Source organism: Mirounga angustirostris, unplaced genomic scaffold (assembly GCF_029215605.1).
Source record: "Mirounga angustirostris isolate CCGP_5_RB_7025 unplaced genomic scaffold, mMirAng1.0.hap1 SCAF_4, whole genome shotgun sequence".
In the NCBI taxonomy this organism is placed as follows: Eukaryota; Metazoa; Chordata; class Mammalia; order Carnivora; family Phocidae; genus Mirounga; species Mirounga angustirostris.
The window spans coordinates 100414373-100441921 of record NW_026991712.1 but is presented as its reverse complement, the minus strand read 5'-3'; the positions used below and the strand labels follow the sequence as shown (position 1 = coordinate 100441921).

The 27549-nt window shown below is 38.8% G+C and overlaps 1 protein-coding gene across 1 annotated transcript in view; it reads right to left on the bottom strand.

Moving 5' to 3' along the window:
* Positions 1 to 27549, bottom strand: part of VAV3 (vav guanine nucleotide exchange factor 3) — a 359026-nt gene that overhangs the window by 248497 nt on the left and 82980 nt on the right. Inside the window, exon 2 of the mRNA XM_064588729.1 lies at positions 23507 to 23623. Within this exon, the coding sequence (XP_064444799.1) occupies positions 23507 to 23623 (117 nt within the window). The remainder of the gene's footprint in view (positions 1 to 23506; positions 23624 to 27549) is intronic.

Genomic DNA, 27549 nt, shown 5'->3' with positions numbered 1-27549 from the left:
GGAAAAGTAGAAGCTATTAAGTGTGTAGGAGATTCTATTTCTGTACTTTTTCAACTGCTGTTTCATTAACAAACTTTCTGTGGGCATTCGTATGGTTTTTTGGGCAAATATGGGCATTGGCATTTTTTTCTGTAACAAAACTAAAAGCTTTTTTCATGAAATACTCAGAATGACTACACAATGAAAGGGGGAAATTGCCCCTGATTCTTGTCTCAGAAAAAGAATTGTCAACTTCACCAAGAGACCATGCTAAACTTCCTACTGGGGGAATAAAGAATGCTTTCCATATTCCTCCTAGATCAGCTGGTACTAGGGAGAGAAAGAATGTGGCAGAAAGTTGTATGGATTACATGGGAAATTTCTCATTGAAAAGAGAAGGATATAGCTATTACATTATTGACCAGACCCAAATTAGGGACAGGTTTTATTTATTTAACTAATGCTATATAATAACAACAGAGATGGAGAAAAGTTCTCTTAAACAAGTACAACCACTCTGGCCCTAAAATGAAGAAATATGCATATAAAATTTTATGATTTTTTGAATTGGGGTAGTTCTTGTCAATGTGGTAACTCACTCTTAGTATTAAAGATATAATAACAATTTAAAGGGGGAAATCCACCCAATTATAAGTAAATCCTCTTGTTTGTGTTCAATTTCTTTGCTACTAAGAGGATAAGATTTAAACAGCATCTTTAAGATTGACCTCTGGTAGGACTGAAATACAGGATCTTTCTAAAAACTATTTGTTTTCTCCTAATCTATTGCCCCAAAACTACTGCTTTCAAAATTTTAGTCATTATCTTCCCTAAAATCAAAATCTAAAAAAAATATTTAAATATAATACCAGGCAAGGAAAAAAAAAAAATCAGTGAAACCTCTGGATCAGAATATCTTGGAAATGTGAGTCATACCTAATAATATTTGAGTAAATTCTCCATGGAAATGTAACCCCATGGGTAGGAATCTTATATCTAATTCTTTCAATGTTCTTAAAATTACAGAGTTCTTTTAGGCAGAACTAGATCAGAATGTTGACATTTTTGACAAGGTCAAATGCTTAAATGCTTCTCTCTCTTTCTTTTTTTTTTTTTTTTTTTTTTTGGAGCCAGATGAAAATCTTAGGACTCAAGCACTCATGACTCTCTCAAAGATTCTTGTGAAGTTTCTTGAGGAAAGGGATGTTTTACTGTATATTGATTTATAAGAGTATATTTACTCTATTTAAACTCTGTATGAAAACATATTGAATAATTCTGGATGGCTGCTTCAGAACGTAGTACATAATAGTCCTAAAGCATTTGTAAGTTGTGAACATTATAAGATTTGACTTATTTGATTCTTAAAAAACCTTTACTGAGCCCCTCCTATAGTGAATGCAGCCAAGGCTTTTAGAAGTACCCTAGATTATGTTAACTATACTTCATTAAATAAAGATTTTTTTTAAAACTGCCCTGGATTATAGAAAGCTTTATTTTAATTTTAAACAAAGAACAGGTTAAGTCCAATAAAAACCCATCAGAAATTATCATGACCTTAAGTATGTTATCAGAAAATTAAACAGAAAATGGAATAAAACTGAAGAAACAACCAAATTTAAGAGACACAACCAAATACCATGTCTAAAGGCTGAGTCAATTCTGGTTCAAAGAGACCAGCTATAAAAGATATTTTAGGGATAAATGGTGCAATTTGAGTAAGGTCTAGATATTAAATTATGGAAAGTCCTCATTTTGTTGTGTATGATAAAGATATTATGGCGATACAGGAAAATAGCCTTATTTTGGGAGCTATAAAACTTGAAACATTTAGGAAACAAAAGTTATGATATCTACCTATAATTTACTTTGAAATGGTTCAGCAAAAACAGCAGTACAGGCTTATCCCACTATCGAAAAGTAAAGTATTCCTATGAAACCTTTTGTAAGCCAAAATGGCACAGAATGATGCAACAAATACCATTTCCTAAAAGCAAAAATCCCCTGTGGGATATTTTTCAGGTAACTTAAAACAGGTACTAGCTAGTGTGGGTCTTTCAGAAAAGCAGAGTAGCATAAAGGAACTTTGGATCTCAGGGGAAACCTGCACATTACACAGAATAATGGTAGATAAAGCAATATGATATGTCAACAATTTCTGAGCAGTGGATATAGGGGTAGTTACTGTAGTAGTCTTTCTACATTTCTGGATGCTCCGTTATTTCTATAATAACTTTTTTTTTTAATTCTTATGTTCCCCCCGCCCCCCAAATTCCACTGGGCATGAAGGCTAGTTCCAAAGCTCACTTAATGAATTAATGTGTTTTTCTCGACTTTAGGACAGCTGAGAGATAAATGTAATCCTCATACGGGCTGGTATGACGATAGTGTCCCTTCCTCTAAATTGCTTCCAATCTCTTTTTCAATTATAAATATTTTAATCTTTAACTGCTCTGTTTTATATGTTTTGTCATAATAAGACATCTCAAGTTATTCTTCATACTGGGCAGGTTATAAAAAAAAGAGGACACAACCAAGGATATTAGGTCTATTTCATATGAAGAAGACTTTGAGAGCATGGTAACCATCTTCATGTATTTACAGGATCTTCCTACAAAAGATTTATAAATTCTATGCTGTTCCAGGATCAATGAGTAGAAAATTTAAGAAGATAGATTATGATTTATCGTTAGTGAGAATTTGCTAATTCATTATCCATAATTAAAACATTTGCTAACTAGAAATTTATGTGCCATCACCAGAATCTCTCACATACTATAGAAAGGAGTCCAGTTACAAGCCCAAAACAGTGTGGTAAAAATGATATACATGGGCAGAGGAGGAGCAAGATGGTGGAGGAGTAGGAGACCTGGATTTCATCTGGTCCCAGGAATTCAGCTGGATAAGGATCAAACCATTCTGAACACCTACAAACTCAACAGGAGATCAAAAAAAGAAGAGCAGCAACTCTCTGAACAGAAAAGCGACCACTTTCTGGAAGGTAGGACTTGTGGAGAAGTGAATCTGAGGCGATATTCAGGAGGATACATGGCGGGGCAGGGGGCCTCCGTCGGCCGCTTCTGGCAAGTCATAGAGTAGCGGAGCACAAAATTGGAACTTTTAGAAGTCGGCTCCGCTGAGGGAGGTTGCTCCAGTGGCTAAGCGGGGGGTGGAACCCTTGTGGGACAGTGTGGTCTTAGGACCCTCGGGGTCACAGAAAAATCAGGGGTGCCTGAGTGCGGCAGAGCTCCCAGGTAACAGAGCAGGGAAGCTGGCTGCAGAAATGGAGCCGAGGCGCGGGCTCTCAGCTCGGGGTTGCCATAAACCGTGATCCGCAGAGACTGAGAAAACAAATAGTTTTTAGAAAGATCCTGTATTTCAGTCCTACCAGAGGTCAATCTTAAAGATGCTGTTTAAATCTTATCCTCTTAGTAGCAAAGAAACTGAACACAAACAAGAGGATTTGCTTATAATTGGGTGGATTTCCCCCTTTAAATTGTTATTATGTCTTTATACTGCTCCTCCAGCAGGGACCCAACAAGCAGCAGATCCAGGGAGACTCCTCCTTCCCCCGGGAGGATTGGTGCGGGAGTGCACTGCAGGGATCTGCTGGGTTTGCAGACTCCACATGGGGTCGGGTGCCAGAGATAGAAACGCTCGGTCACAGGCTGGGTGAGCACGGACTGCGGCCGGAGACCAGGGAGATGGGAGTGATTGACTGCTTTACTCTGGGGGCGCACTGAAGAGCGGAGCCCCGAGTTCTCAGCTCCTCCAGGGCAGAGACTGGGAAGCTGCCATTTTCACTCTCCTCCTCCAAAGCTGCACCAAAAGCTTACAGGAAACAAAAGCTCCCGAGAACAAACCTGAGCAGATTACTTAGCCCGACCCAGCAAGGGCGGGGCACTTCCGCCGCCAGCAAAGACATTTGGGAACCACTGCAACAGGCCCCTCCCCCAGAAGATGGGCAAGAACAGCCAGCCAAGACCAAGTGTACTGATCAATGAGAACGGCAGAACTCCAGCTCTAGGAGAATAATGCACATAGAATCCATGGCTTTTTTCCCCATGATTCTTTAGTCTTTCAAAGTTAATTTTTTTTTTTGAGTTTTTCCCTTTTTCAACCAACATCTTATCAATCCCTTTTTTAAAAATATCTTTTCTATTTTTCATTTTTAGAGTCATATTCTATCCCTTCATAGTAGTTAACCTTATTTTTGGTATATATATATATATATACTTATATATATATATAAGTTGTTCTCTCTTTAAAATTTTGGGATACAGTTTCTTCTAACAGACCAAAATATACCCTAAATCTCTAGTGTATGGCATAATTCTAGTCTCCTGCCTGATTACATCCTCTTTTTTTTTTTTAAATCCTCTTCTTTCTTTTTTCAACCAACTTATCAATTCCTTTTATAAAATCTTTTATAATTTTCATCTTTATAGTCATACTCCATCCCTTCATATCAACCCTTATTTTTGTACATATAAGTTTTTCTTTCCTTAATATTTTGGGAGGCACTTTCTTCTAACAGACCAAAATACACCCAAAATCTAGTGTGTGGCACTGATCTATGTACCAGTCTGATCATATTTGATCATATTCTGGTTTTTTGTTTGTTTTTATCTTTTTCTTTTCTTTTTTCTTTCTTTCCCTTTCTTTTCCCCCAGTTTCAGGTCTCTTCTGATTTGTTTAGTGTATATTTTTCTGGGGTCGTTGTTACCCTGTTAGCATTTTGTTCTCTCATTAATCTATTCTCCTCTGGACAAAATGACAAGATGGAAAAAATCACCTCAAAAAAAAGAATAAAAGGCAGAAGCAACTGCCAGGGACCTAATCAATACAGACATTAGTAAGATATTGGAACTAAAGTTCAGAATGATGATTTTAAAGATACTAGCTAGGCTTGAAAAAAGCATGGAAGATATTAGAGAAACCCTTATTGGAGAAATAAAAGAACTAAAATCTAACCAAGTCGAAATCAAAAAGGCTATTAATGAGGTGCAATCAAAAATAGAGGCTCTAACTGCTAGGATAAATGAGGCAGAAGAGAGAATCAGTGATACAGAAGACCAAATGATGGAAAATAAAGCAGCTGAGAAAAAGAGAGATAAACAACTACTGGATCACGAGGGCAGAATTTGAGAGATAAGTGATACCATAAGACGAAACAATATTAGAATAATTGGGATCCCAGAAGAAGAAAAAGAGAGAGGGGCAGAAGGTATATTGGAGAAAATTAGAGCAGAGAACTTCCCTAATTTGGGGAAGGAAACAGGCATCAAAATCCAGGAGGCACAGAGAACCCGCCTCAAAATCAATAAAAATAGGTCAATACCCCGACATCTAATAGTAAAACTTACGAGTCTCAGAGACAAAGAGAAAATCCTGAAAGCAGCTCAGGAGAAGAGATCTGTAACCTACAATGGTAGAAACATTAGATTGGCAACAGACCTATCCACAGAGACCTGGCAGGCCAGAAAGGACTGGCATGATATATTCAGAGCACTAAATGAGAAAAATATGCAACCAAGATTACTATATCCAGTTAGGCTGTCATTGAAAATAGAGAGATAAAAAGCTTCCAGGACAAACAAAAACTAAAGGAATTTGCAAACACAAAACCAGCCCTACAAGAAATATTGAAAGGGGTCCTCTAAGCAAAGAGAGAGCCTAAAAGTAACATAGACCAGAAAGGAACACAGACAATATACAGTAACAGCCACCTTACAGGCAATACAATGGCACTAAATTCCTATCTTTCAATAGTTACTCTGAATGTAAATGGGCTAAATGCCCCAATCAAAAGATGCAGGCTATCAGACTGGATAAAAAAACAAGACCCATCGATATGCTGTCTACAAGAGATTCATTTTAGACCCAAAGACACCCCCAAATTGAAAGTGAGGGGGTGGAAAACCATTTACCATGCTAATGGACACCAAAAGAAAGCTGGGGTGGCAATCCTTATATCAGACAAATTAGATTTTAAACAAAAGACTATAATAAGAGATGGGGAAGGACACTACATCATACTTAAACGGTCTATCCAAAAGAAGATCTAACAATTGTAAATATCTATGCCCCTAACATGCGAGCAGCCAATTATATAAGCCAATTAATAACAAAAGCAAAGAAACACATCAACAACAATACAATAATAGTGGGGGACTTTAACACCCCCCTCACTGAAATGGACAGATCATCTAAGCAAAAGATCAACAAGGAAATAAAGACTTTAAAAGACACACTGGACCAAATGGACTTCACAGACATATTCAGAACATTCCATCCCAAAGCAACAGAATACACATTCTTCTCTAGTGCCCGTGGAACATTCTCCAGAATAGATCACATCCTAGGTCACAAATCAGGTCTCAACCGGTACCAAAAGACTGGGATCATTCCCGGCCTATTTTCAGACCACAATGCTTTGAAACTAGAACTCAATCATAAGAGGAAAGTTGGAAAGAACTCCAATACATGGAGGCTAAAGAACATCCTACTAAAGAATGAATGGGTCAACCAGGAAATTAAAGAATTTAAAAAATTCATGACAACAAATGAAAACAAAAACACAACTGTTCAAAATCATCGGGATGCAGCAAAGGCAGTCCTAAGAGGAAAGTATATACCAATACAAGCCTTTCTCAAGACACAAGAAAGGTCTCAAATACACAACCTAACGCTACACCTAAAGGAGCTGCAGAAAGAACAGCAAATAAAGCCTAAACCCAGCAGAAGAAGAGAAATAATAAAGATCAGAGCAGAAATCAATGAAATAGAAACCAAGAGAACAGAAGAACAGATCAACAAAACTAGGAGCTGGTTCTTTGAAAGAATTAACAAGATTGATAAACCCCTGGCCAGACTTAGCAAAAAGAAAAGAGAAATGACCCAAATAAATAAAGTCATGAATGAAAGAGGAGAGATCACAACCAACACCAAAGAAATACAAACAATTATAAGAACATATTATAAGCAACTATATGCCAGCAAATTAGATAACCTGGAAGAAATGGATGCATTCCTAGAGATGTATCAACTACCAAAACTGAACCAGGAAGAAATAGAAAACCTGAACAGACCTATAACCACTAAGGAAATTGAAGCAGTCATCAAAAATCTCCCAACAAACAAAAGCCCAGGGCCAGATGGCTTCCCAGGGGAATTCTACCAAACATTTAAAGAAGAATTAATACCTATCCTTCTGAAATTGTTCCAAAAAATAGAAATGGAAGGAAAACTTCCAAACTCGTTTTGAGGCCACCATTACCTTGATCCCAAAACTGGAAAAGACCCCATTCAAAAAGGAGAATTACAGACCAATATCCCTGATGAACATGGATACAAAAATTCTCACCAAAATACTGGCCAATAGGATCCAACAGTACATTAAAAGGATTATTCACCACAACCAAGTGGGATTTATCCCTGGGCTGCAAGGTTGTTTTAACATTCGCAAATCAATCAATGTGATACAATACATTAATAAAAGAAAGTACAAGAACCATATGATCCTCTCAATAGATGCAGAAAAAGCATTTGGCAAAGTACAGCATCCTTTCTTGATCAAAACTCTTCAGAGTATAGGGATAGAGGGTACATACCTCAATATCATAAAAGCCATCTATGAAAAACCCACAGCGAATATCATTCTCAATGGGGAATAACTGAGAGCTTTCCCCCTAAGGTCAGGAACAGAACAGGGATGTCCACTGTCACCACTGCTATTCAACATAGTATTAGAAGTCCTAGCCAAGCAATCAGACAACAAAAAGAAATAAAAGGCATCCGAATCGGCAAAGAAATAGTCAAACTCTCACTGTTCGCAGATGATATGATATTTTATGTAGAAAATCCAAAAGACTCCACCCCAAAACTGCTAGAACTCATACAGGAATTCAGTCAAGTGGCAGGATATAAAATCATTGCACAGAAATCAGTGGCATTCCTATACACCAACAAGACAGAAGAAAGAGAAATTAAGGAATCGATCCCATTTACAATTGCACCCAAAACCATAAGATACCTAGGAATAAATCTAACCAAAGAGGCAAAGAATCTGTACTCAGAAAACTATAAAATACTCATGAAAGAAATTGAGGAAGACACAAAGAAATGAAAAAACGTTCCATGCTCATGGACTGGAAGAACAAATATTGTGAAGATGTCAATGCTACCTAGAGCAATCTACACATTCAATGCAATCCCTATCAAAATACCATCCACTTTTTTCAAAGAAATGGAACAAATAATCCTAAAATTTGTATGGAACCAGAAAAGACCCCGAATAGCCAGAGGAATGTTGAAAAAGAAAAGCAAAGCTGGTGGCATCACAATTCTGGACTTCAAGCTCTATTACAAAGCTGTCATCATCAAGATAGTATGGTACTGGCACAAAAACAGACACATAGATCAATGGAACAGAATAGAGAGCCCAGAAATGGACCCTCAGCTCTATGGTCAACTCATCTCTGACAAAGCAGGAAAGAATGTCCAATGGAAAAAAGACAGTCTCTTCAACAAATGGTGTTGGGAAAATTGGACAGCCACATGCAGAAGAATGAAACTGGACCATTTCCTTACACCACACACAAAAATAGACTCCAAATGGTTGAAAGACCTAAATGTGAGACAGGAGTCCATCAAAATCCTAAAGGAGAACACAGGCAGCAACCTCTTTGACTCAGCCACAGCAACTTCTTCCTAGAAACTTCCTAGATAAAAAACTTTTGCACAGCAAAACAGTCAACAAAACCAAAAGACAACCGACAGAATGGGAGAAGATATTTGCAAATGATATATCAGATAAAGGGCTAGTATCCAAAATCTATAAAGAACTTACTAAACTCAAGCCCCAAAGAACAAATAATCCAATCAAGAAATGGGCAGAAGACATGAACAGACATTTTTCCAAAGAAGACATCCAAATGGCCAACAGACACATGAAAAAGTGCTTAACATCACTTGGCATCAGGGAAATCCAAATCAAAACCTCAATGAGATACCACCTCACACCAGTCAGAATGGCTAACATGAACAAGTCAGGAAATGACAGATGTTGGCGGGTTGCGGAAAAAGGGAACCCTCCTACACTGTTGGTGGGAATGCAAGCTGGTGCAACCACTCTGGAAAACAGTATGGAGGTTCCTCAAAAAGTTGAAAATAGAGCTACCATACGATCCAGCAATTGCACTACTGGGTATTTACCCCAAAGATACAACTGTAGGGATCTGAAGGGGCACGTGCACCCTGATGTTTATAGCAGCAATGTCCACAATAGCCAAACTATGGAAAGAGCCAAGATGTCCATCGACAGATGAATGGATAAAGAAGATGTGGTATATATATACACTGGAATATTATACAGCCATCAAAAGGAATGAGATCTTGCCATTTGCGACGACGTGGATGGAACTGCAGGGTATTATGCTGAACAAAATAAGTCAATCAGAAAGACATGTATCATATGACCTCACTGATATGAGGAATTCTTAATCTCAGGAAACAAACTAAGGGTTGCTGGAGTGGTGGGGGGGTGGGAGGGATGGGGTGGCTGGGTGATAGACACTGGGGAGGGTATGTGCTATGGTGAGTGCTGTGAATTGTCTAAGACTGATGAATCACAGACCTATACCTCTGAAACAAATAAAAAAAAGGGGGTTGGGGGGATGGGTTAGCTTGGTGATGGGTATTAAAGAGGGCACGTACTGCATGGAGCACTGGGTGTTATACGCAAATAATGAATCATGGAACACTACAAAAAAACTAATGATGTATGGTGATTAACAATAAAAAATGATATATATGTTCACTTGTTTATCTACCTAAGGGTCTATTTACACTTATGAAAGTTTTGGATGCAATCTACTGACCAAACCCAAGTTACAACAAATGTAAAAACCCCTCAGCAATTTTTTTTTTGGAGAACCAATGCTAACTAATGCCATCTCCTTTTTACTGTATGTTATAGTAGTTTTATTATAATGCTATGAAATTTTAAATTATGAGCTCCCTAAGAAATTTTACTTTATTATCTGGAAATCAGTAAGTTCATATTGTTCTGCTGCTTCCTACCAGAAACCTAACAGGCTATTAGAAAAACATCAGCAGTGATTGCTGCTGTGCAATTTCCAAGAAGGAATATTCCTGGAAGATGTAAATGCCGTTCATTCATTCCAACTTAATGATTTTTGTCTACTCTGTGCCTGGCTCATCCTGACACTTAGTTTTCAGACATTATGCTGATTCAGCAGGACTTTTCATACCCCCATGGCTTTGAGGCAAACCAAAGAAAGGCCCATAATCAATTAGTATTTCTCCAACAGTCCCCAAAAGACACAGGTGCTGTAGGTAGAAATTAAGCAACTCAGAAACTAAACTCTATCCAGAGAAAGCTTGTGTGGCTGGACTCCACGCAGCTGCATGACTCCCAGGGATTATTTCCTGTCGTTGTTTGGTGTTCATAACACTCCTGATGCACGCTTCCTCTGGTAAATCTGTGCAGATGAGAGCATTCATCCAGTTCTGACCCCATACCACTCCTCTGAGCATGGAATGCGAACACCAGCACTCCTTTATTGCTACAGATGTGTGTAAGTCATTTAAAAAAACAGGGAGAATAAATATGGAAAATACCATCCTCCTCTTCTAGAGGATCCTGTTGATAGGAAATACACAGGCACAACAGTTAAAGGATGAAAGGCCAAGAGTTTGACATCATTGCTGCTTGTACAGAAAAGTAAATTGGCTATTATATCGCCTACTGGAGTTAAGCAGTTCTCCTTGTGGATTTCTCAACCACCATATTCACAGTAACAATTTACTGAAAGCAAATTAGACTCGATAACTCCATATGTATTTTGGATAAACTACACCTTACTTTTAAGGTAATATGACTGAACACAGTTGAGAGGAGGTATGTCCCAAAAGCTAATCTGTGAATAAGAATGTGTGTACTAATCAGCATGTATTTGCCATACCTTTGGAACAGACAAAAATGCCTAGAAAGTTTCCTACTATAAAAATTTTAAATGTTACAATTTTTTTTTTAATAAGTAAACTCAAAGAAAAGTTTTTACCTCTTCTACCAAAGACCAAATCTCTACTAAATAAGCAGCAAGCACAAAAATTAAAAAATAAATAATAAATCAAAATCGAAATACAGGGAAAATTAAGGATGTCAAATATAGTAAAACCGTTTGCAAAATTAAACAGATAAATAATGGGTTGCAAAACACATCTACAGAAAGTGAGCGTAAATGCCATTAGAATTCTTATATTAAAACAAACGCTGTAAGTTGCACCTGCTGTTGTTCCACTTTTTCCCCTTCAGTGAACTCTACTTCCAACCACTCAGGAGAAGCTTAGGATTCAATGTTCTCTCTTCCCTCTGCTTACCCTTTCCCTGGTCACATCAATTCCTAAACGCTGAAAAGCTCTCAAGCTCTAAGCCTGTCTGGCCGTTGCTCTGGAAAGATCTGCATAGTTTTCATCCACACTGCTTTAGTCTTACCTGCCCTTCCAATTGCCGGCATCACAGCAGTCCTATCCAGTCTTCCCCTTGATGACCACGCTTAGGCCAAGTGTACAACGGGTCATCTCATGTCTGTTAAAAACTATTCTCTGGGGCGCCTGGGTGGCTCAGTCATTAAGCATCTGCCTTCGGCTCAGGTCACGATCCCAGGGTCCTGGGATCGAGCCCCACATCGGGCTCCCTGCTCTGCGGGAAGCCTGCTTCTCCCTCTCCCACTCCCCCTGCTTGTGTTCCTGCTCTCGCTATGTCTCTCTCTGTCAAATAAATAAATAAAATCTATAAAAAAAAAAAAAAAACTATTCTCTGGCCTGACGTCAGAATCCATGAAGACTCTGCAAGACCCCAGAGCCCACACACCCTGGCCCCAATTTCTGCTGGCCCTCAAGGTCCTGCTCACTCCAGCTTCATCTTACAGACAAGCTACTAGGACTCTGCAGAACGCCAAATATTACACATGGATCCCCCTTCTGTGTCTTCATACAGGACCTTCCCCTTTACCTAGAAGGTGCTTTCCCACTGTGCTCTGCTTGGAGGCAGTGCAGTAAGATCATTAAGAACAGGACCTTTGGAGTTAGGCAGACATTGTCTCAGATCCACACTGCTTTGCCTACAAGCTAGGATTTGTTTTTGTAACTCTGAGCCTCAGTTTCTTCAGCCATAAAATGGACAAATACCAACATCATAGGGTTGCTGTGAGGATTAAATAAAATGGTAACAAAGACAGTCTTGGTAAGTTCCTGACAACAGCCAACAGCAGCACCCCAGCGTGTTTTTCTGTCTAGATGAAGCATAAACTGAGGCACCTTCCTTAACCATATTTAGGAAGAGTTGATCCCTTTCTCTTGCACAGCATCTTTTCATTTGTCAGTTATTGCACTTAGCATGCTATATTGTCATGATTTAATTACTTATATCTTCTGCAATATGGTGCATTCCTTAAAGAGAGGATGAAAAGCACCTTTGGTTTAAAAGCCTTTTTAAAAAATAGCTTATATGATATGTAAACAACGTTAACCAAAGATATAATGAAGCTCAGATAGGTCATCATGTAATAGGAATTACAATATGCAGTTATGTGGTACTTAAAATATATGCATGCAAGTTAAAATCATAAATTATGTTTATGCATACACTTATACACAAAAGGGCAATAATTAAATTACTACAAGTGATATGTCTATATTTCATATAGTTATCTTGGTATATCTGTAAACCTGTTATCTGTGTGCTTATTTACATGTATGCTAAGAATACAGAATTTTAAAAAAATACTACCCAAAAGATTCCATGTTGATCTCTGGAGGAACCCTTGACACAGCAAAGAGAAGCTCAGTTTCAGTTCTCAACCTAGATTTCCACTTCTGGAATTACCCATGTTCTTATAAGTATATCCAGTAAAGATGCAAAAATCAAAGCAATATTCTTTAACATGCTTCCATCTCTTTATAATGCCTTTATATGTGTATGTAAGTGTATATATACAGTTAAGTCTTTATAAATTCTCAAGTTTTTAAAGGAACATCAATATTACTGAAAATAGAAGAGACCTGGGCTAAAAGCCTAAGCCTAGATATTTTTAGAGAGGATTACACAACTAAGAATTATCAAAACATCACTTTATAAAATACAATGTGTACCTTTTACATTTACCAGTAAGTGGCAATTTACAATCAGATGAAATTTTAGAGTTGAGGAAGTGGAGACCAAGTTAAAGGACTATCCCAAGGGGTTCTGCAGGAAGAAGTGGGACTAGAATCTAGTTAAAATTTGTTTTGTAACTTAGCTAAAATTTAATTTTTACTAAGTATGCAGTAGCACTAACATCTGCCTCCCACTGGGTCTCCAGCATTTTAAACAGATTTTGCTTACCCCCCTGTCTAAAGTGGTTTCCTCCAGTAGTTCATCATTCTACTCTATTTCCTCAATAGTACTTGTCATTGGTTGTAATTATCTTGTTTATTTATGCCCTACCTGTTTTGTTTCCTAAACTCAAATAGCAACTTGGCAGAAGACTGCCTGTCCACATTGATTAAGCAGCACTTGGCAGTGCCCAGAATAAGCATGCAAACATTTGCAGAACGAAGGAATGATGGGTGAACTGTGCCCCACACCATGCTAGCTGTGCAGATCGCCACAGAATCGGATGCACACTCCTTACCACAGCCCTGGGAGGTAAACATCACCATCAGGGCCATCTTACAGATCAAAACATGGAGGCCCTGAGAAGTTGAGTAACTTTCCCACATTGGTAGCTAGGGACGGGGGAGGAGGAAAGCCAGGTTTATTTGATCTCAAAGTCTCAGAATGAGCTAAGGAAGAGAGCAGAGTTCATGTGTCAAGGTCAAATCTGTGCAGGACAGAAGAGGAGGACAAAGGTCCAGCTAGAACTGAGGAAACAGGCCGAGACACATGAGCAAAGTCAGGCCCTGGGGGTTATTCAATACATCCAAGAATCAACTACATCCAGAGTTGTGGATAAATCACACATTCTCAGATTTCAAGCAGTGTATTTATGTGTGTGATCTTAAAATAAGTCACTAAAGACAAGGGGTAGGGGTATGGGGAGGAAAGAGCACTCCAGGCAAAGGAAACAATAATATTAATCTGGAGAGTGATGATGACTTAGTAGTTTGGTGGGACTGAAGCAAGGTGGGTAATGGAGGTAGGAAAACAAGGAATAAGGAAACAAGGAATATGGTTTAGAAAGGCAGACAAGGGGTCTGGATCACGACTTCGTTTGACTTGTAAAACGGTTTGGACTTTCTTATAAGCAACAGAGATCCACCGTCATGTTTTAAACCTATGAATAACAGGATCAGTTTTGCTTTTTTTTTTTTTTTAAGATTACTCTGAAGACTAGTTCGGAGTGATTCAAACCTGAAGGTGGGGAGCTACTTAGAAGACTATTTCTATAACCCCAGTGATGAGGGCCTCAACTGAGGCATTTGTAACTATTTAGTCCCTGGCAACAGCTTTAGCCAAATAGAAATGGACTGGAAAAGAATAAAAAAACTAGTACTCTGCCATATCCCATAGAGAGGACATAATATGCAGTTTAACTAACTTATTTGGACAAGAGTATTTTTCCTAGGCTATCTATTAATATTTCTCAAGACAATGAGCTTCCTTGGGAAATGCTATTCTAGAAGTTTTCAACTGAGTGAAGAGTGAAGAGTTTTTTAAACTGGCTCAAAAACAATCAGAAAGCAGACCGCCCCCCCCCCCAAAAAAAGAAAAATGCACCTGAATAATCATTAAGGTGTAAAGAATGATCCTGCATGGCTCAGGTACGAGAGTTCTGTGAGGGATAGTAGAAATGGGAAAATCTGTCTAGTACTATGTAGCCCTGTGACATATACAAGCAAAGACTGAAATAGATGTAGAGGTTGCTAGAAAGGCCAGCTCTGTCCAAAAACAAAAAAAAAGAATACTGCTAATAATGTAGTAACTGTGTTAACAGCCAACCAGAGGACATACACATTAGGGAAGACCAGAAACTGTTCCCTCCTTCTTAGGCTTAAGGACACACAAAAGGAGGCCTTAGAACAAGCTTTCTTTGTTCAGGAAGGAATCACTGGAGAACTCTCCCTTAGTTATGTAAATACAAGCAAACCACCTACTGCTCAAGGGACAGAAAGTAAAGAAAGCCTTTGTGGGCTGACAGAGGTTGACTCCTCACAGTAGCCCTGGTAGGATAGTCTGCTCTAAGTTGGAAGTTGGCTGAAAGCCCAGGGCCTTCTGGAAGAACAGAGACCAGAGATTCCAAATGCTGCTCTGAGAATTGAAGTTGGTACCCCCGTAGTGGCTGAATAAGGAGGCTCTGACTCAAGCTTGCTGGCTGGAAAGAATACCATGAGCTGCTGAACTGTATTCACTGCTAAGCCTGGGAAATGTGGCCTGACCAGGTTCAATGCAGAAGCTAAAATTTGTGGGGATGGAAGGAAGCTGGTTTGGGTAGTGTCACACTGAGCCACACTGGAACTATAAGAGCATACCAGCATCAGAGAACAAGAGCTACTGAAGAAACCTCGTGGGACCAGTCTTCAATAGAACCATGCCATCAACCGGAAGTTGATCTCCTTGTGGTGTTTTGGAACAAGACTGATTAGGGCCCTATGACTGCAAAAGCCCCAGAGACTCATGAATAATTTGGGATGAGAAACACTTTGAGAAATGTCAAACTTCTCAAGAGTGAGAGTTCAAAAAATAATTGTAAAAAGAGAGATTATGTTTACATGCCAAGATAATTCATCCTAGTTATATACAGAGCTATGAAAAACATTTCTAACTGTTGGTCAGTGCATATGCACTAGCCAGTATGTATCTTTCAAACCATGCCAGTGTGAAGTCTCTGAAACCACCTGCACCTACATGAAGCTCACAGGTCTTGGGCAGGGAGGTTTTCTTGCGACCGAGAAAGCCAGGTAAAATTCCAAGGAGATGCACAGGTAGTAGGGAACCGATTACAGGTTCTCAAGTATTGCTGTGTTGGGATGTATGTGGTGCTTCAGAGGGCAAGCTCCCCACCACCCACGAGCACTGGAAGTAGTGATGAGAATGTGGAAATTAACCAGCATCCAGGTACAAATGCTGAGAGGCTAGCCTGAGCGAACAGCACAGGCTGGGCAAGAAGAGGTCCTTGCACTATTATACATGCACCTGAGGTGTCCAAGTTAGGCTGGGAAGGGTGAAAAAGTGAGCACACACAAACTATAGGACGCACCCAAGCAAACACTCTCATAAGGTGTATTATAAGGCATTACAGATGGGCCAGAAATTTGAGCTCACAATGTCAAGGCAGCTCGATAGCAGCATGTCTCTGCTAATAAACTGGGCGGGAGAGGGGGTACACACTAATGCCTCTTAGTGGAGATGGTATAGACAGTTGTGAATTTCCACTACACAGACAATTTCCAAGTCTTTTCTACATTAAGTTAACTATGTATCCCTTGGTTTTCTCAGCAAATTTACTTTTAAATGGCAATTTAAGGCAAAGAACCAAACCATTTCCTATCCTGAATCTGATGTAATTGCTAATTTAGTTTATATCCTAGGGGGAAAAAACATTTATTGAGTGTTAAGGCATCAACTGCCTTCAGGAAAAGTTTCGCTGCAGCTCTCAACTGATCTCTATGCACCAAAAAAAAAAAAAAAAAAGTTAAACCTATTCTTACCACAAAAACCTAGGAATAATGTAAGTTATAAATAACCATATGGGTGCATACATGCATACATACATGCGTATTATAATTTTCTTAATACTGAGCCAGAAAGTATAAAACCAAATAAACTTTCAAAAAATACCACTACAATCGTCTTTTTGACTTCACACATATCTACATTCAGAACCCTGAATGATCTGTATCTACCCAAACTACCAGTTCCATACTGGATCTATTAGTTCATTCAATCATTTCCTGAGCAATATGCCAGGCATTTTACATAAATTAACCCTGTTTTCACAATAATTCTGTATGATAGAAATTATTATCCCATTTATAATGAGGAACCTGAGGTTCAGAGGAATGAAGTGAGAGCCCAGAGGTCACACAGAATCCTCTAGCGTTTTCTGACTTCTTGGACCATTTTGTCCAAATCAGTGAATATCTCCAAGCCCTATTCATCCCCAGGTGAATGTGTTGGAGGCCTCTTTCAGTCCTTTTTACCCTGTGGTTTTAAGGTCATCTTCAAATCTTTCTGTATGGCCCAAATACATAGATACAGCTGGGGGCCTCAGGAAGAAATGAGCCCCCAGTCTGCAGAGGCATACATGTCCATTTGCTTAATCCTGTGGAGCACAGACAAACTGGAGAAGGGTATCTGATGACTTAGAGAGTCTCTTTCAAACCTGAAGATCTATGATACTGCTTGGGTCAATGGTAAGGAACAGAAAGCATTTACCACAAAGCTGGGACTATACTTCTACGTTAATTATTTACACACTGCAAAAGAGAGATATTCAAAGACTCAGTCTTCATACCTCCTTTTCTAAATATGATAAAAGACACAGAGGCTACCAAATGGTCTCCAAGTTGTGTGGAACTGTGGTAATAGAAGAGTTATCTACACAACTGAAATCATCTGACTGACAAAACCAGGTGAATCACTTACTTCTCTCCACCAAAAGTGAGAGAAATCTAAGGAAAACTGGCTTGAAGAAAAAAAAAGAATATATTGGTTCATGTCATGGAAAAATCCATACATATATGGAGTTGGCTTTGGGCACAGCTTTATTCCAGCCACACATGATACCAGTAGGATCCTCCTCAGCTCTGTTTCCTCTAAACTGGGTCTGTTTTGAAACTCCATGCAGTACCCAGATGGCTGTGGCTCTTCCAAGCCTCAAAGCAGGTGGCAATCACAACAGAACTGCCCCTAAAAATGTCTCAACACATCATCTTGGTCCCAACTGAGTGACCTGCCCCACCCCAAACCCTTCCCTATGGCCAAAGAGATGAGGTATTCTAATTGATTAAACCATCCAAACTACATAACTGGAAAAGGGTGCTTTCTCAAAGGAGATCCAGGCCCACAGAAGAAGGGAGAAAGACAGCTGTGCAGAATAGAATAGATTAACCCTATGACACATTAGAAAGAAAAAGCTTATTTCCTCATCTCACCCCTGCAAAGTTATTAATTCTTGCACTCAATTCAAAATTCAACCCCTATGTTTACCGCTGAATCATAAATCAATTAACACTAGTAATGACAGTTGTAATAATAGTAACAATAAGAGTAATAACTAATAATTATCAAGTACATGCTTTAAACCTAGATACTCTGTTAAACACTTTACATACATTTCCCTATCGTCAATTTATAGATGAGGAACTGAAGCTCAATGAAGTTAAGTGACTTGTCCAAGATCACAAATTTGTAAGGAGTATAACCAGAATTAAACCAAGATCCAACTCAGAAACCATATTCTTAACCCAAACACACAATTACCTCTCTCTCCACAATGTTCTAACCTGTAACCCTGACCCACCTCTAAGCCAATGCTCTGACTTCCTTTTGGCAGGGCCTGTCCTGAACCTTAACACACTGCAACTATCCTATTGCTACTAAAATCAGCTAGAACTACTTTTCGTTAGGTGGGATTTTCTTTGATTCAAGAAAACCTATCACCTTACACTTGAAAGGTGCTTAACAATGCTTGAAACAACAGATGTGAAGTCTGTTGGTAGCAAGAAGCAGGCCCTTCCACCACCCAGCTCCAAAGGAAGGAGCTGACTTCATCACTCATCTGGACACCAGCATCAACAGGATTTCCATTACTCACTAGAAATGGTCTCATTGAAGAAAAATCCCATGTGCTTCCGCACTATAAATGTGCCAACAGACAGCTCAGTTGGAAACATTTCCAAACAGCAAAATTGTTAGTCGGAACATGACAATCTGAAGAGAGGAATAGAAGATCATTTATGCAGCATGGAAGTGAGGAAATTTACGGATCCTGTTGCAATGTAAAAAGTATTATAATTAATAACTGCTAATTTTCTAGGGCAGGAAGTTGTTTATTACATTTCTTAAGCAAAGAAGTCAACTGAGACAACTTTACTTTGTTTGTTATCATACGGTCAGAAAAAGATTGATTTGGAGGCAGGGAGGGGCAGAGGGAAAGGGGGAGAGAGAGAATCTTAAGCAGGCTCCACACCCAGCACAGAGCCTGACACAGGGTTTGATCTCACGACTCTGAGATCATGAACTGAGCTGAAATCAAGAGTCAGACACTTAACTGACTGAGCCACCCAGGCACCCCAAGATGCATCTTTTTTAACAGAAGTCAACTTAGGTGTCTCAGTGGCTCAGTCAGTTAAACATCTGCCTTTGGCTCAGGTCATGATCTCAGGGTCCTGGGATCAAGCCCTGTATCGGGCTCCCCGCTCAGCAGGGAGTCTGCTTCTCCCTCTCCCTCTGCCACTCCCCCTATTTGTGCACTCTCTAATAAAATCTTTAAAAAAGTTAACCTTCGGGCGCCTGGGTGGCTCAGTTGGTTGAGCAACTGCCTTCGGCTCAGGTCATGATCCTGGAGTCCCGGGATCGAGTCCCGCATCGGGCTCCCTGCTCGGCAGGGAGTCTGCTTCTCCCTCTGGCCCTCCTCCCTCTCATGCTCTCTGTCTCTCATTCTCTCTGTCTCAAATAAATAAATAAAATCTTAAATAAAAAAAGTTAACCTTCTAACTTACTAAACTCATTCCCCATCCCTATGTGATTTGAAAAAACAAAATCAAGTTATAGAAAATGCTCAGAATATTCTTTGACACATGAGTTTGAATTAAAATGAATATTCTCTTAACACTAGGTAAAGAGCTCAATACTAGGAATTAAAAGTAATGCTGAAAGGCAAAATTATCGTAAGCCCCTCTAGAGTGCCCAAAATGTGTGTGCTCTTCACTATCTCAAAAATTAAAAGAAAAACTTTCATTCGTGTTAACACATGTAGGATGCTAAATCCTCTCTTTCTAAAGAATAATTAGATGTCAGGTGACAGAGCACTTAAACTTTTTAATTTCATAAATTCCTTTGGTTTTCTCAGGATTTTCCTAATTTCCAAAAGAAAACCTATCCATATCAAAGCCTATGATTCAGGGTAGATTTCTGGAAGCCAGAACCAAGGGAGAACATAGACAAAGATTAGGGAGCAGACGACACTGCAATGGAGAAGTGGGGGGAAGGTTAGCTCAAATCCAACTGCCTGTGTACATATGAGAATCTGTGAAACACTTGTTCAGGTAGAGTTCTTAATTTCAACCACCATTATACTAAAGGCTTATGCAGTATCCTAAATCTTTCCTCTCTTTAAAAAAAAAAAAAAAAGTGTAATTAGATGCCAAGTCACAGATCACTTGTGCTTTAATTTTCATATATTCCTTTGGCTTTCTCCCATGAGTTCATCCTTCTTCCTGTGCATTTCCACAGCAGCGAGACCCAGACGTAGATGGCAGACAAGAAAAACAAAGGGCTAGGAAGTCAGAAGGTCTGATCCAGATCCTAAACAAGGACACCCTGAAATCACTGTTAAACCTCCCATTTCTTAGTTTCCTCATCTGAGAAAGGAGAAGACTTGCTTGTTTCCTTCACATGACTATCATGGAACTCAAATGAGGTCAGGGATATGAAGTACTCTCAAAGCTTCAAAATGCTACAAAAGCATTAGATATTATTACAATTAATATATTCCTAGGCAAAAAGGTATCAAATACACATGAATCCTAGATTTGTTATTTGTATGAATTGAGGCAGACAGGGGGGCATATAGTTATAGATATTCTCTTATGTTAATTGAAAATTTAATTAAATCCCAAGGAATGAAGAGAAATAAACTAACCTGTCTACATCCTATTAAAATTTATAGTCACAATACCAGGAATGACTTGGTGTCTATATCAACACACCATTCACATTTTTTAAATGTAAAAATTAAAAACTGCATGAATTGTCCAAGTTCTGTCACTTACAGCCCAGGATCTGTAAGTAGGGATGATAATGGTACCTACGTGGCAGGATTGATATGAAGATTGAGTCAATATGTGCAAAGTACTTGGACTGCTATGTGAACGTTTGCACCATGGTAGCAGTGAGAATCAGCCAGAGCTAAGTTCAAACCATTGCTCCAGTCTCTACTAGATGTGTGATCTGAATAGTACTTACATCTCAGAGGGCCGTTGTAAGGATTAATGATTATATATTTATGTATGTGTACGTATATGTATATGTGTGTTGGTGTGTTGTGTGTGTGTATATATATATATATAGAGAGAGAGAGAGAGATTGAAGATACCAATTATCTCAAAAGTTTTCAGTAAGTGGTAGGATCGATGGCTTTGCTTAAAGTAATAATGTTTAATGGTAGTAATACTGGCAAGGTAATACTAGCAAGGTATGAAACAGCATCCTAAATTCTTAAACTTTTCAGTGGTTTATTTAGGCCAGATACAGTTTTGGAAGAGATAACTGCACCAATCTTGGCAGTAGCAAAAATGTATGTGATTTTAAAGTGCGGAGTACAGGATCAAGTTCTCAATGACATCCCCAAGTTTAACTCTGTTTCAGACTTATCATTGCCAAAATATTTTAAGTAGACAGAAACACATTTACCCTTGAGAAGCATACAGTTTACTCCTTCACACTGAACTCTATTATCTCAACTCCTACAAAGCTTCCGTTGTGTAAGTGCACAGCAGTATTCCACTAGAACAAAGCCATGTGTTTCCAAAGAATTTAGATGATTTCCCAGTCTTTGTCAATACCATTTCTTGCAAACCTCAATGAAAAATGAAGAGCTCCTTGAAAAGCTTTAAGAAGTCTAGACATTTTTTTCATTTGTCATTTCCCTAATTCATTTTCATTTTTCATTTCCCCAAAAGAGTGAAAAGAAAATCAAAAAAGACTTTTTTTTTAAAGAGGGGGGAGGAGTCAAAGAATAAAGAAAACATCCTTTTAAACTATGAAGATGTTTTTTAGGGCTAACAACTTAGAGGACTATCCACCTTACCTGGAATTCTAGTTGATTCCTCTTCGTCTTCATGGCTTCACTTCCTGGCCACAGACAAATATGCTACCAACCTCCTGACCAGGCTTGGTTTTCAGTTGCTTTTATTTGTTATCATGTTATCCTCCATCACTTTTTTGGACCTCAAAACAGTTAAATCACAGCTTGCCAGAGGAAAAAGGAATCTTAGAAACCAAGGTCTTATAACCATTTCCTTTTGCACAGGCTTCCAAACTGACAGTCTGATGAATGAGAAGACTGGTGACTTCCAGAAGATGACAAAGGGACTCTGGGTCAGGAAGCCAAGGCTTCTCTCGCCCTGGGCAAGGTGGCTCACCCATACTTGCATCAAATTTTTTATGTGTCTGTTTCAAGTTTGTGCAATTTATTCCAATTGTCAAGCAAACCAATCCATTGCTTGGTTTTCACTTTATAACTAAAATATTACATCTTAGAAATCAAATGTAGTGTCACTCTCAAACAGCCTTTTGATGAGATACTAACACCTGAATTACAAGAGTAAGGGCAAACTTCTGATTATCATTTATTTTTTCCTAATTCTTATGTGCTTATTTTCATAATGCATTTATGTCAACAAGGGATAAAATAAGGTCACCTTAATTACCTCTTTTATGACTTCTTACATGCAAAAAGTTTATGCCCAGTCACTTCAAAATAAATGACCACAACTTTTAAAAGAATAATTTCTGTCATCTATTATACACAAGTGTTTGGTCTACATACAAGTAATAACAGCAAATAGTAGAACAATTTACATGTGGTAAATATCATTGAAGTCCAACAAGCTAACATGTATCTGCTGAAATCCAAACAATAGGAATTACTTAACAATCTCAAACATTTTGGATTCATGTCTTCCCAGTCACCTACCCAATATCAAAATAGAGAGAGGGGCAGCAGGACATTCTCAATCTCCAAAAATTAGGTGCTTTTCAGATATAGGAAAGACTGGAAGGGAAAAAATACTGGTCCTACTATTTGTAGGATGGAAAACCGTAGTCCTACCCTCTGAGGTAGCCAATAGGAAAAGCTACTTCTGGGTAAAAAGACTCTCCTTGTACTGCTTTAAATAAAAAAATAGTTCTAGTCCTGGGGCATGGGGGTAGCCCAGCCGGTTAGGGGTCTGACTCTTGGTTTTGGCTCAGGTCATGATCTCATGGGTGGTGAGATGAAGCCCTGCGCTGGGCTCTATACTCAGTGGGAAGTCTGTTTGAAGATCCTCTCCCTCTGCCTCTCCCCTCACTCACTTGTGCTTGCTCTCTCAAATAAATCTTTAAAAATAATAATTCTAGTCCCATTTGGACAATGTTGTTATTTGCTTTTTTGCTAAGTCACTTATGTGTGAAATTTAATTACACAATGCAGATACCTAGACCACTTAAGTCACATGTCCTTCAACAAGAAACAATAAATATTTGATAAAATGTTCCCCAGTAAAAGAAAATGCACAGAAAATGAAATGTGATTACCTTTCCAAAGTCACGAACATCAAACAGGTCAAATGCTTCAAAGAGTTCACTCTTTCTCATTCCAAAGGTCTCCCAACAGGCTGTGAGGAATGTCCTTATGTTCTTCAAACAGAGAAACTGAGGAATGGGAAATAGCTATTAGTATATAGTGAATCATTCTGAATGCTCTATATCTTCTGTCCACCCAGAATGCTATTAAAAAAAAAAAAAAGACAAGAAAAAAAAATCAATCAACTTTTGAGGTTGCTTTTCAATTAATCCAGCAGTATTTACTGAGTACCCGCTTAGGCACAGGTGTTACATCTGTGAAGAAGATACACAAAATTTCTGCCCTCGTGAAGTGTCATGAAATCTCATGAAACCTACATTCTAATAAGAAAAGACAGACAAGAGAAAACTCAGCAACAAAAACAAAAAAGTAAATATTTTATTTTCATGTGGTGGTAAGTGCAATGAAAAAAAAAACAAAAAACAAAGAAAGCCAGGAGGAAGGATCAGGAGCACTGGGGGGGGGGGGGGGGCTTAAGTGGATAGTTAGAGAAAGTGTAAGTGGGAAGAGAGCCAGAGACTTGAAGGGGGTGAAGGAACAAGCCATGTGAAGTACAAGAAACAGCATTCCAACTTAAAGTAGCATCCCATGGCAAAGCCCTGAGACAGAAATATCTGGGGTGTGTCTAAGGAAGGGGCCAATGTAGCTGGAACAGAGTGAGTGACAGGGAGAAAGGTAGGAGGTGAGCTAGAAAGGTAATGGGGTCAGATGACGAAAGACCTTGTTGGACCAGCTTTTACTCTGACCAAGACAGAAGTCATTGGAGGCTTTGGGGCAGAGGAGAGATATGATCTGATGTTTTACTAGGGTCTTTCCAGCTGCTATTTTTAATATAGATGGAAAGGGGGTGGAGCAAAGATAGAGACAGGGAAAGCAGATAGGAGGGTAAGAGACAACCCTGGGAAGACCAATTGTTACATTTCGACCATGTTAAATTTGAGATGCCCATTAGTCATCCAATGGGATGGGGGCAGCAGGCAACTAGATATACAAGTCTGCAGTCCAGGGTATAGGTGTGTACTCCAGAGATAAATTTGGGAGTCTTTAGAGTATACAGAACATTTTTAACCAGGATATTGCCTGAGAGGACTTGGGGAGAAAACAGAGGAAAGGACCTGGGACTGAGTAATCTTAGATCAGGAAAAGAGCCCACCAAGAGGCTGAGCACAAGTGACTGGTGAGGAAGAGAGAATAACCAGGAGAACAGGTTTTCCCTGAAGTAAAGAAAGTGTTTCTAGAAAGAAGAAATGATAAACTCTGCTAGCTGCTTAGGACAGGCAGATAAGATTTGACCAAGCACTGTCCATGGAGTCTGGCACTGTGAAGGTCATGGGTACACCTTGATAAAAGCAGGTTTCATGTGGAGCAGAGTGCTTGGAGGAGGTCCAAGAGAAAATGGGAAGAGAGAAAGTGAAGAGAGAATATAGAATATAGACTCTTAAGGAGTTTGCTGCAAAGGGGAACAGAGGATTGAGGAGGTAATCAGAGAGAAAGACAAGTCAAAGAAGGCCTTTTTAAAAACAATGGGAGCTGTTACAACATGTTTTTATTTTGATGAGAATAATTCAGTAGAGAAGAGAAAGTTGGTCATGCAAGAGAGAAGGTGAGTCACCCGAATGAGGTCCTTGAGTAGGCAAAGGGGTGGGAGTGGGGGCTTTACTGCTCAAGTGGAGAAATCTAACTTGGAGAGAGAATGCTCAGTTCATCAACACTAACAGGAGGTACAAGAGGGAAGGCAGATCCATTGACAATTTTTAAAAACAAAATTTACTTTCAGTATCCAAAAGACTCAGATCCACCTAAGCAAAACACACACATACCCTGAAAGTGAATTACTTCTTTTTGGAAATATGAGCTCCAGTGGCAGCTCCCAATAAGTGAGAAACCCATCAGCTAATTTGAGCATTCTTTGTTTTTTAGCACTGTCGATGTTTTATTTTGTTGTTTGTTTGTTTGTTTTTTAACTTAGAACACGTTTTACTTCCTTGGTATTTGAGACATTCAGATTTTTTACAGGCTTAACTCAGATGCAGTTTGATCCTTTACAGGAATCCTTCTCAGAGGCTTAAATATTTCAGGAGGGGTTAAAACCACAGGGGAAGCATCATAAACCCTTTGAAGCACAAAGGCAGAAGCCAATCAGCACATGGAGTTACCACTTGCACTTTAAAAAATTCATAAGAGACCTTTACAACACAGAATCACTCTACATGTAGCTCTTCCACATAGGATTGCTTATTTACAGATTAAAAGCCTTGCATTCTGCCAAGATAGACAATAATTACTCTCTTGGGGATTATGCAACTGCTCTCTTGCAATATTTTTTACATAATTAAGTGCCCAACTCATAGCTCACCAAGGAGAAGCATAATTGCACCTGCCACCCTCTTAAAATTTCTCACCAAACCCAGATTTCACCCTGTGTAGGAAAAGCACTTCCACTCAAGTGCTTCCTTAACTCAGAAAAGCAAGTATTATTTCTGAAAGTTAAAAAAAAAAAAAAAAGTAGTCATTACTGCATAGATACTTAAAAGCAGATCTTCCCCTTACTTCTGGAACCAACCTTAACCTTATTTGACTCTTTAACTAGTTCAATTCTATTAAATTCCATAAATATTTACTGGATTTGGAAAAGGTCACTGGGATGCTCTCATTTTTTGAGGCAATCCTCAGATTTGGTCTTCCCTGTAGGTATTTCTTCAGTCAACAGTTTTGAATACCTACAACATTCCAGACACTGGAAATGCTAAAAATGAGTAACACAAGGTTCTGCCTCAAGCTTGTCTGTTAATCTTATTTGGAGATTTTTCACAGTTATCCGAAGTTTAGCTAATTACACTAGGATCACATTTCACTTGATGTTCATGGGTGCTCAGCTCTGCGCATGCACAGGAACAAAGTTGAGGGATGGAGGAAGTGGGCCCCAATACCATTGCAGAAGCACTGGATAAAGCTGGGACTGACAGCCTGCCTGCCACTCCGGAGACACAGGTTTTGTTTTCATCATGCTGAGCTTGTTTTTTTCCAGTTTATTTTTTAAAATTTCAAACCAAAAGTTGAAAAGATAGTACAATGAACACTCCACCTAGTCAATAACTGGAACATACTGTCATATATATATGTGCTTTTATTTTTTTAAAGACTTATTTAAAGAGAGAGAGAGCGCATGCACATGCAGGGGGAGAGAGTCTTAAGCAGACTCTGCGATGAGCAAAGAGCCTGACTCCAGCTGGATCTCAAGACCCTGAGATCATGACCTGAGCTGAAATCAAGAGTTAGATGCTTCACTGAGTATACCACCCAGGTGCCCCTATATATGTGCTTTTATATGCCAACTCTTTATTTATAAAATGTATTTTGCTGAAGTATTTGGAAGCAAGTTACAGATATCACAACACTTCACTCCTAAATAGCTCAATATGCATCTCCTAGGAATGAAGATATTTTCCTACATACAAATAACAATATCACACCTAAGAAAATTAATAATTCTATGTTATCTAATATCTATTCCATATTCAAATTTCCTCAGTTGCCCACCCTATGTTTCCTTATGCTATGTCCTCCCCAGTCTAGGATCCAATTAAATTTTACCCATTGCATTTGGTTGCTTCATTTTTGCAGTATCTTTTGAGAAATTCCGCTACCTTTCATTTTTAAAACATTGACTTTTTGAAGAGTCCAGACAAGTTGTCTTATAGAAGGTCCCACATTTTGCATTTGTCTTACTATTTTCATGGTATCATTAAACCTGTTCCTCCATCACTTGTATTTCCAGTGAACCAAAAGCTAAGTCTAAATGCAAATTAAACAGTTCTGGCAAAAATACTTCATACTATGAAATTCATATTTCATAACATCTAAAGATACAAAATGTTAAGTTAATCCATTATTATTGAGGCTAGCTTCATTGCTTGGTTAGAATGTTTACTGCCACATCTATTGTAAAGGTACATATGCCCCTTTATATTAATAAAAATCCTAGGGGTGATAA